At 34.5% G+C, this 11880-nt stretch overlaps 1 protein-coding gene across 3 annotated transcripts; it reads right to left on the bottom strand.

Annotated features, from left to right (window-relative positions):
• On the bottom strand, window positions 1-7057 carry LOC105323840 (uncharacterized). 3 transcript variants are annotated; one of them, XM_066083179.1, is made up of 5 exons: window positions 6924-7053; window positions 5442-5595; window positions 2018-2076; window positions 1208-1429; window positions 1-939 (listed from the first exon to the last, which is right to left on the bottom strand). In XM_066083179.1, exons 3-5 carry the CDS (start codon window positions 2061-2063, stop codon window positions 824-826), a joined length of 384 nt encoding a protein of 127 aa, XP_065939251.1. In that variant the 5' UTR covers window positions 2064-2076; window positions 5442-5595; window positions 6924-7053; the 3' UTR covers window positions 1-823. The 3 variants fall into 3 exon arrangements, with proteins under 3 accessions (XP_065939251.1, XP_065939252.1, XP_065939249.1); XM_066083180.1 differs by having other exon boundaries at window positions 5447-5595; XM_066083177.1 differs by lacking the exon at window positions 5442-5595 and having other exon boundaries at window positions 3-939; window positions 6924-7057.
• Window positions 7058-11880: the final 4823 nt, after the last annotated feature.

Below are 11880 nucleotides of genomic sequence, written 5' to 3'. Positions count from 1 at the left end.
CTGGGTTGTTGACTTTTTTTAATATAAATACTTTTTATGTGAACAACATGTTCAATTAATAAAAATATCTCAATACATGAAAATAAACGCGGAAAATAAACGATTAATTAAATGTAAATCACCCCCTCCCGCATATAAAAAGAAGCCCGTATTATTTGCAGGTTGGAGTAGTTTTAAATAAATCGCTTATTTTCAGTTAATTTTCAAATATCTGACATAAAAACATGTTGTGTGCAGGACTTTAAAGGGGTTTATATAAGAAAGGAGTTAACTACCTCGGGGATATAAATCAGGGAGGGGGGAGGTCCTTTCCTCAAACACCTCTTTATTTAGATAAAGAAAACCATCTTTATTTAGATAAAGTCTACAAACAGCATTTTAGTCAAGTAAACACTAAACACTCACTGTCACAAATCCGTACAGTTACCTGTAATATAATGGTCGCATTATTCACAAATAATTCATTATCCATTTTTGCCCCCCCCCCCCATCATATATAGTTAATCGCCGACATAAGGGTCAGAAATGGTAACGGAAAGTTATTGAAACTCTGTCCTCTTATAACAGTAAAAAAAAACCAGTAATAGTGTATGGAAAAAGTTTTCTGAAATTCCTATAACAATTTAAAGTGTTTTCAACCGGAATATGAATCAGACAGGTAGTTTTACTATAGGAAATTAAGATTTCCTCTCGGATTTTGAAACACTGTTGGATTTTTTAAAAAATCCTATCGGAATTTATATTCTATAGAATCTTCTTTTATTCTGATAGGAAACAAATTGCTCATGTATCAAATAAATGTCCTCTTTGTGGAACCAAATCCTCATCCTCCTAAAGGAATTTCTCCCGTTCTCAACTGACCCAAAAAGTATGCGCCTGCGCCAGCTAACGTTGCTGCAGCGACCAGAGTGGGTACGTTAGAGGTTGATGGACTTGAAGCTAAAAAATACAAATACCGGTATGGGTCAGGGTTTAAACTTTTTCTTCTTTGACCCCCCCTCTCTCTCTCTCTCTCTCTCTCTCTCTCTCTCTCTCTCTCTCTCTCTCTCTCATTACGTTTTTTATTGTGTTTTTGTCTCTCCATTTCTGCCTATTTCTCTCTTCCCCTCTCTTTTTCCCTTTTTATATATATTTTAACTAAATACATGAATAAGGTCTTCCATTAATGGAAACATAAGACCGTAATAAAGGAGAAGAAACCTCATACCCATTGTAGAGCAGCTGGGCCCACTGAATCCGTAGTAACAGATACAGACACCATCGTACGTGATTGAGGTGACGGGGACGGGGACTGGTGCTGTGACAGTGAGGTGGTCTATCAGACAGAAGCCATTGGTGTCGGCGGTACACACAGTGGTGGCCCCGGGGCTTCCAATCGCGGGAATGGCACATGGGGATCCCCCAAAACCTGCCCTAACGATCGGAAGTCCTGAAAATTAAAGATAATTGTTATTAACTGAGCCATATCCTCGGCATGCTAATTAGGTAGGATGTGACGTCATTACTTTAACCTTTGATCTCCACGCTTCAATTTTGAACCAGAAGATATTCTAATGCAAACTCTCTACATTCCGCGGTGCGACATTTCCGTTTAAACTATAGTCTGTCCAAAGATATACATGTATATACCCCACATTAGGATGATTTTAATTAAAAATACACATACCTGTGAGAAAAGTGCGATTGAAGTTGATTAAAGGGAACATTTTCTAGATATCCTCATTGAAAATTTATCATTTTTTACTCAGAAAAATTCACGAAGCGAAAACCAATTTCTTACGGAGATTTATAATGGAGAATGTTTACATCAAATTTTCTCCGTTCGGAAGTCATTAGGAATACCTCGCACAATTTTTCGACATGATATCCAGGTACCTCCATCTCTTTCGCGGGCATTTCGTGAATTCTTTCATATCATGTAATGAATATTGTCAGAAAATACGACAAAAATATCTTGGGACAGACTATTGTAGTTGGAATAGACCGCAGAATGAATCAGTTAGGTCCCTCTACTTACCTACATTAAGACAAACCATCAGAAGCATGAAGACTTTTAAGACCATCGTAAGAGGCAGTCTGAAAAATCAAATCTATAAGCTAGTAATCATGGTATATTTTGAGGCTTGAAAAATGTTCCTTTTAAAAAATAAACAAATTTCAAAGACTAAATAAAAACAGTAACCAAGTGCCAGATTCGTAATATTTAAAGTTATTTGTTTTCTTTTTTGAATAACTGGAAGATTGAACAGAAGGAGGTAAAACAGGCGGAAAGTCAGGCAAACAAAGATACAGAGGCACGCATTTCATTTCAGAAATATTTCTTTTACTGTGTTCATAATTTCCAAACTAAAAAAGTTTTATTCTTTAAAGCCGTTAATTGGCACACGAACACTTTACACCACTTTGTAGTTAGAATGTTACAGCTTCAAGAGAGCTCTTGCATGCGTTGCATGATGTCTCGTTTACGTTGCGTGCGTTTCAGTGGTCGCATCAAGTCTCCTCAAAATAGTGGAAATGCACATATTATTCAGACGCGATCGAATGCAATCAAAATTGTCGCAAGGCAATATCGCAGAAACATTAGCACGAACGCCATACAACGTTATGTGTATTTGCAAGAGTGATGCACGACTTTTAATGATCGTTAAACGAATTGCAGCTTTCTTTGCGCGTGATATGTGACCAAGATACGCGTTACCCAACGTGTTTCGTGCTATTTTGCAGCGTTTTACTTTCAATAAAAGTTTAACACCTTTTATTTGTCATGTATTGCCACGAGTATATATATATATAGATATAGATATAGATATAGATATATATATATATATATATATTAAGCTTCCCAGATTCAGACCACAATTGACCATGATTAGAACTTCTCTCGCATTTAACTATGTCTACCAAAGAGCGTCGGTAACGGCCGGTTTATATATCTATCCCCTCTGATCTGACTCGCGAGCGCATTCGTTCCATAGAACAAATAGTCACATTTAGGAATATGCTAATTCAGATCTACGCCTACTTGTTCAGAAACTAATTTCTGCCAGATATCGTACACGCCAAATATAATACGTTTACAGTAGTTTACAATCCAAACCTGTCGGTCGCAAGAATACTTGGTCGCTTCTGCTCGTTCGCTAATTGTGAAGTGGTCTTAAAGCAATTGTCACACTGCAATTAAGATAACTTAAAATGTGCCAACTAATGCCTATACGATACCATACGATTAAGCTGAGCAGAAAATAAGGTAAGGCTAAAGGCGATTGACTGAATTGATTGCTGAAATAATGATTATTTTGAAGTAAATTAAGCACTGTTTAAATAAAATGTGGAATGGAGAAATACTGCAGAAAGTAAAGGAATTTGAAATAAAAGGGGTTGAAATAGGAGGTGGGGGGTATTTTTGGATATTAGACGTATTTGCTGCGGATCGCTGTAAGTTCTAAACAAGCTCAATTTTGACCTATAAACGCCTTTTGACCCTATTCATTTCTAATAGTATTTTGTTTGTCCTCGAAAAAACTTTCAAATGTGACCAAGGATAAGACTTCAAGTAAAATAGCAAACTAGCCAGGGGTGTTAGGATTAACATAGAGTTCTAAGGGGTTATAATTGGTTCCTTTTTCTCTTAATATCTTTTTTAAAAAGTATTCAAGAGGTGATTTAAAATCATTGATAGACTGAATTAATTTTTACATGCATAATGCTTTCAAAGCGTTGACCTTAATTTCAAAGCATATGGTACCAATTTCTCCACGTTTTATTCTTTCTTTTCGGCCCATAGAAATAAGGAACTAATTTTGTTTACATGTTTAGATATAGTTTGAATATAGTTTGGACAGGGATTTCAAGTACATGTATTTTTGGGTCACAGAGAAGCTTAGATATGATAAGAAATTAAATATCTGGCATTTCCCGAAGTTTTAGTTTTCTTGGTCGCCAAGGGTCCGATATTATTAATTTTTTAAACTCTCTCAGCTTAAATAAATATTTTTTTTCGTTACATTTTGCTTTATTATGCCATAAATAGATACCGTATATGTACCTAGACAGTTTACTGGATTTGTGTTTATTTTGATGTTTCTTACAGTTGTTTCTTCATTAAGTTTTTTAATGTTTTTACAATGTAAATTTTCCTAAAACCATACAAACCTGTGCCATTCTAAACTACAAATCATTAAATGTTAAAAACTTTATTTGAGCCTTCAGCCTACTCGTCTCTCCCTGCCCCCTACTAACATTTATATGTTTATAAAGAGAAAAATTCGTCAGGCCTGATCATAATTGTTTAATAATGAAACACCCATTGTAATAATGAAATGTTCAGTTATGTAAACACCGATGTGAAACTGTCAGTTATAAACACTGCATGGTATGAAACAAATGTAATGTCAGTTATATAAACACTGGTGTGATACAAATGTAATGCCCTGTTATATTAACACCGATGTGATAATGTCAGTTAGAAACACTGATGGTTAGGTTCCATTAAGCTTCATCTCGGAAATTGTAGCCCTTTGTTGTAGAAATAAATGAAACTGGTCTTGTTTTAAATCTCGCGTGTCTCACACTGACTGATATCCAGTCACAGTCTTCGTGTATTTAGTTTGCCATGGCAGTAACAAAACAAAGGAGTGTTGATTATAACTTTCATAATAAAAAAAATAGCAAAATCGTTAAAATCAATAATTCAACTATACAATAAACAACTCATTCATTTAAAATGAGGAAAAAATAGATTTGAAAAAAAACTATCAAAAGGCGTGGCCTGTACTTATACATTGACTGCGGGCTGAGACATGGTGACGCAACAACAGGACATCACTTCCTCGTATACCTGCGATTTCCCATGTAAATCTACACGTTTTCCTCGCGTCGATATAAGTTACTACGTAAGAAGTGGTATTGATACCTGAGCTTAACGACTACAGGCTAGAACGTGTGCAACTTTGTACATTTGATGCCTGATTTGTATTAATATTGCGACTCCGTCCCTTGTGCTGTGTATGAAATGAATGTATGTGCATGGCATCGTGTGGGAGTTATTCCGCTTAGGATTAATGCGACACCATGTTGTCTTTGAAATCACGGTCCTTGATAATTATCGGTAAAATTAACATTAATAATTATAGATATTAAAAATAACTTGCACCCATCTGAACCGATTCTCGGTGCACTTACTTGACATAATCAGGTATCCCGCAGGAAAGAATTTAATCCCTTAAATCAATAAAATCCTTCTAATATCTTGATTGCATTCTTCTACATGTAATAAGACCATGTGATAAACAGCATTTAAATGTATCGGTATTAGAATTTCATATAATATATATTTTTCTATTTGGATTTTTTTTAAAAATAATCCCAGAGGGGGGTTGGGGGAAAGGGGGCGGGGGGATTCAAATGTTTTTTTTTTAATTGGCAATTAGTGCAGCATTTACCTGACCCTTTTGTGTAACCCTGGGTCAAATATGAAAATTCGATGACTGTCCCAGTTTTTCCTCAGTCTTAGTTTCTTCTATTTCCTGGGCGGAATAATATCAACGTAGGTAACTTTTATCGACATCAAAGCGCGATAACTTCCTTCTTCGTCCCCTACAAAAATGTTGACCATTAAGATTGTTTTGTAATTGACCACATGAATCCCAATTCAGTCATTTTCAATAATTCGAATCAACCAACGCGTTTCGTGTTTTAGGAAGTTTGACGTATTTCGATGCAATGTAAGAAGCATTACCAAATAAAAAATGTTGTACATTAATAAAATAGTTTGAGATTTAACTGATGCACTCGTTTTCCTGTTCGAAGTGTAGGATGTGGTGAAAAGTCTTTTAAGTATTATAATAATAATTGACAAAAATTGACCCACCGTATATTTATAAACATCGTAACCCCCTTTACTTCGGGGTATAGCGAATCACGTGTGTACATGTACATAATGACCACAAACGCTCACAACACACGTGTGTTAAATATTTGTCGTTTAATTGTTTTGGTTGATGCAATGATATAACAATGATTGGGATATTAAAGTCTTCTTTTGCATATGCTGATCATCAGTGATGGATTAATACTAGTTCTGCACGGCTCTATTGCCTTTCTAAAGATAACGTGCTATTGAAATTAAATTACTCAATTGCATGGGCTAACATTTTAACAATTTATTTAGACTGTAGAGATCAAATAGAAACAAATACGTTACATTTATGATATCGTCGGACTGAGTTTTGCCAGTTATGTCTGATTCGAGACACCCGGACTTTTTGTGGGCGGGTGTGTCCGTAATGTCTTCACGGTAACTTTCATTTGGAAAAACGTATCAAACGAATTGTTTAAAACTCCAACGCATAAAAATCCATGTTCTGAAAATACGTGTCAAAATATTTTGGATGTGTAAATTAATTGTTTTGGAGACTTACAGATGTTTTAGCTCAGAATATCCCAGTTAAGTGTTGATTGTCGTACACGTGAGCAAGTTAAAACATGGATTTACAAATACGAAGTTCCGACACGTGCAAATTACTTAGGTCACTGAAGCTCAGTAAGTAATTTTGATAGCAATGAAAGTTTCATAGACATGAAACATGATTTTTCATTGTGGTTACCAAAACTTTAAGTCCCAGTACACCCTGCATCATTAAAACAATTTATATCTTGAATTTCATAAACATATAGGCATCTTTCATTTACTAGATCTTGACCTAAGAAAGCGGAATAAAACTTTTCAGATTTAGATGAAACCTTTCGGTTGTGGATACAACTTATAAAAACATGGAAATAAGTTTATTAAGTGATTGATGAAAGTAGATCAGTATATGAAATAAAGTTAATCAGAAGATAATAAAAAATCATCATTCAGAGTACATGTTTGTATAAAAAAGTTAATCAGAACTAGAATAAAGTTTATTGGAGAGTCTACTTACCCACAGGTGGCAATAGTGCAGGAAAATGACGGTTTGTGTGCTGAATCAGTTCATGTGTAGCCTAACGTGAGAAGTCCCATATACAGTTACAACACAAGTGTTGATGTTAATGGGGCTAGTTATGATACAATTTTGCCGATGGCTACATTTAGGATGTAACTTTTCAATTGCACGTGACATGGAATAATATATTAAAAAAAAATATGTGCTTGTCAATTGAAACTTTCAGGTGACCCCCGGGTACAAACAGCATGACGTCAAGGCCTAGAAGGACGTGGATAACTTTAATCTAAACTTCAATGACAAAATTTTATTTAAAAATTACAAAAAGAGAAAAAAAATGACTATGAGATATCAGACTAACTGGAACTTTACACCACGGCATTGTTAGTTATCTCTTTATTTGGGCATTTAAGAAAAACAACTTCTCTAGTATACCCCAAACAATCCATTTTTACTTATATCAAAGGCTTCATTTAAATAGCAGGACACTCGTATATTCTTGGATGCAAATGCCCATACACTTTTCGCAAATTTTCTAGTGAATGAATTATTGTCTAATGATGAACATGTGAAATGTTTTAAAGCAGGTTAAACATTCATACAGGAGATTAGTAGATTTCACTAAACCGTTTTATCTATGGTACTCCGATCCTCAGCCACAAAGTTTACTTCATCATTAAAATAAACATGAAATAAAACAAAAAGATATTTTTTTATGGTATCCATGTATTTTAGGAAGTTTTTTTGCAATTTTAGTCCCGATGAATATAATGGAATAAATATACATGTACAAGTTGAGATCAAAATAGAAATAAAAATGGTTGTTTTGGTGCATTAGTGGTTCGTACCCCTCAATCTTGATGTAGTACATTTAGGTTTCCGTGAAGCCACTAAGCAGTTTGTTGAATAGCTGTGGGTAATATTTAATTTAACTCCACAAGACTAATTAAATTTGTCTAGATAGAAATGGCAGATTTATTGTACGAAGAAAAAAATCCGGATAATTAGATGATCGGATATTGTTAATTGTATATGCAAATGCTCATCCAACTTCTGTTTATAAATGTTTATTAAATGGCATTGTAAAAAATGAAATATAATTATGTAACAAGGAGAACACAAAGACTTTGTTCCCAATCATTTTGACACCATTATCGTCAATAAATCATGTTCAGTTCAATTCAATGCTAAAGAATGTCGAAAACACATACAGATACATTGTAAATTCTGTCTATTTTATATAAATCTATGTAATAAGTAAGTTAGCGTTTTTTTTAATTTCCAATTAATTTTTATCGTCAAAACGAATATCTTGAGACCCAAGTTATATTGATCGCATGTTTTACCAAAAGACAACAGTAGTGCAACAACACCCCCCCCCCTTCCAACCCCCCATCCCCCCCCCAAAAAAAAACCCCCAGAAAACAACACATATGTTCTTGAATCCAGGGATTTACCGCTTCATTGGACTGGCACTAAAAGACTCTTTTCTATGAAAGGTTTCCGGTCTGATGAACATGCTGTGAACTCTAACAATGCATCCGATCATGCATGAAGAACGCAGAATGATAGTCACTCTGGGATTATCTCCTTGCAAAAAATTAGTTCTGTTAAAGAAGCCACAAAACATTAAAACTATAAAGCTATAGAATTTATAAATATATTTAATTATAAACTATATACTATTATATAGATAAAACATATCTTTAAAAAAGCGGTACAACCGATGCACAATTTCTGGAAAACCCGACTCACTGAAAACGGGTGTAGAAAAACAGAAAAGTAAAATGATTACAGATTTCCGAAAAAGATGTACTATCTTAAATTGTATTTTGAATATTAAGAGTAATTATATTTATAGTCTGTCCCAAGTTATTGCTTCCATCACTTTTTGATAATTTTTAATGAAAATACACATACTTGTGAAAGAAGTACAGTTGAAATAAATGAAATGGAAAATATCCGAGATACCGGTATTTTCATTGACAAATTATCCCTATTCACTCATAAAAGTTTACGGGAACGAAACCAAATTTCCTACGGAGATTTAGAATGGGAAATTTTTACATATTTTCTCCATTCGGAAGTACTCGGGGCACATCGCGCAATTTTTAAACGTTATCATCCGGGCTTCTTAATGGCTGATGCAATGAAAAATCCTCGTAGATTTTCTATTTTGGGATGTTATTGAAACCTGAAATGGTAGAGGGGGCGTTTCAAAACAGATAATCTGGACATTTTTCATATTAGTGGATGAACGTAGTTTGAGCACAAAGGTATTTTTTTATTATCGAAATATCAAGCAAAAAGTGGTGGAAGCAAAAACTTGTGACAGAGTATATATGAAAATCACAATTGAAATAAAGTTTCTTGGTGTTATTTTTTTCATGTAAGAATCATATAAAACATTATGATTTATCTTTCTTCTTGCATGCTGTAAAATTGTTTTATTATGATGTCTTCTTATAAATACATTCATTAGCATGCATTATCTTATTGCAAAAAAAATGTGATAAATCATCTCGTATAATTATTATATTACAAACGCGAACATACGTCACTTTTTACGTCATAAAAGGCAGAAGTTTGGAAAAGAGAATTTTTTTCTGCAGCCTAAATGGTAAGAGAAGCATTCTCTATTATCTCAATATTTCAAAGTGAGATTGAGCTTAGGCAATTTGCAATAGATTCAATTTATAGTCGTTGAACTGCAGTTGAGCAGCTAAGGGAACATTTGGAAATTGAAATGGTTAATTTGTTAACACTGGGGGGCAGATTTTTGATCATATTAAATACAAGTATAGTACTTTTAGCGCCTTTGGCGCAACTGCCTCTGAGCGCTGAAATTAATTGTGCACCAACAATTTTTTATATGTACAGTACTCGCAACGTCATTTTTTACAATTTTATCCTAACGTATTGTGTATTAATCTTATCGTATTGTGCATGTATACTGTTCTATTTTGCGTTAATCATATCCTATCTTTATGGAGGTTAATCGTGTTCAAAAATCCAGACACTGAACTGAACTGAACTAAATCCGAATATGCAATCGTGTTGATGTGTGAGCCTGAGCATGAATATGTGTAATTCTGAACGTTTAACCTATAAAACTCGGGCATAAACACGTGTAAGATTTGACTTAGTTCCTTCGCATGATGCACATTTTGCAACTTTATTGTTTATATTAGTTAATTAAACCTTCAACTTTGCACACTTTCAATCCGTAGTTTCTGCGTTTGTAACTTCAGGCTCGGCAATAGCACATCTGACATGATACAAATTGACAAATGTAAAGTCTACAAGTTTGTCGAATTTCGACATGACCTTATATGGCAACTGCCTTGCTGCGGGAAAAGGCATGCCGTAACCGCCGGACCGGAATGAACGAAAAATAAACAAAATATTCAGCTAAACTGTTGCAATAAGCTTTTAAGGAACGACACCTTTTCTATCGAAAACACCGGTATTATTTTTAGGAAAAAAAAATGAGGTATGATTGAAACTGAACCCAACAGGAAGAGGTTCATGTAGAAAAAAAAATCTTTGCCGATGTGACGAATGCGCTAATTTCCGTAATATAATTTTCATGGTATTATAAAAGGAAATGCCTAATACTAGTATCTTATATCTCTAAAAAAAATTGACATGTAAATGCGTACTCTTTTCTAGAAATGAGACGGATCAAGAAATTTCCTAAGGGGGTAAATATATTTTGAGCGGCATGGGGTTCGAAGACCGCCGTGAGGTCCCATGTAACTACATTGCTTCTGAATTCTAAGAATTTTGAGAGTGAATTTTTAACCGGGTTTCCGATTATTGAAATAATCAAAATTGCAGACGGGCGAGTGGCTGTCAAAAAGGTACCCTTATTGTACCGATAACTCCTCGAACAGTTTTCAAGATAGGAAGTTGTTCTTTTGCAGATCATTTATACATATATATATATATCAGAAGTATGCAAATTGCTAGGATTTTGATTTCTGATAATTTATAAAAAATATCAGCTGTTGAACTTAGTCATTTTTGGGCAAAGACATTGCATATAGAGTACCCCATTTTTACTTTTGGTTTTTTTCTGAATTAGTTAGAATAAACGAAAGGATTTGGTAATTTATCGCGGAAAAATTTATGTTACTTTACATGTATTTATACTTTTTGTTGTTGTGTAAGTGAAAGATAAATAATAACACAATCTTCAATAATAATAAAAAAAAAACTAGCGCATATTTTTTGTGCGCCGTAAATTGAAGTTTTACTATGGGAGGCACTGTAGCTCAAAGATCGTCCATCTGTATTTTTAGACAGGGAGATACAGACCTGCAGCTAGTTCACAAGTGGCTGTAAAGCTGTATTATACTAGCTCTCCAGAAAATTTTTATTCATTTTTTTTTATAAAGAGGGTGTCGCTTCTTATGTCTCATATTACCGGGTAATCACAATCTCAAAACCAATGTCTTTATATAGTTTGTTTTTCTTATCGATAACTTTGCAACTCAGCTGACGGACCCCGTGTAATTTTTCGCGGGGGGGGGGGGGGGGTTCTTGTCACAACTTTGTGGTAGCGATAAAGATGCATTTTGGAGATATTTTTTCAGCCGAGGCCTATACTTTAACAATTTGTTGCATGTACTCTAATAACAGTGGCGTCGGAAGCAAATTGAAAGGGGGGGGGGGGCTAGACTAATCATGAAAAATAAAAAGAATTCCCATAATCATGAAAATTCTAATCCGTGGGGGAGGGTATACCAATAACTCCAATCTTATCTGCCCAATTCCCCCCCCCCCCCCATATCATGAAATTCCCAATCCGTGGTGGTGGTGGTGCTAGTATACCTACTATGACTCTAATTTTCAATATCACTATTAATATTTCATTCTCTTTAAGGTCTTTTAAGGAACAATTTTGTTTGTTGCGAGGAAAAAGTAGGGGGGGGGTTGAATCCTCCCTGTT

The sequence above is a fragment of the Magallana gigas genome, chromosome 4 (genome assembly GCF_963853765.1).
Source record: "Magallana gigas chromosome 4, xbMagGiga1.1, whole genome shotgun sequence".
NCBI lineage: Eukaryota > Metazoa > Mollusca > Bivalvia > Ostreida > Ostreidae > Magallana > Magallana gigas.
Note: the sequence above shows the minus strand (reverse complement) of the source record. Positions and strands in the feature narration are given on the sequence as shown.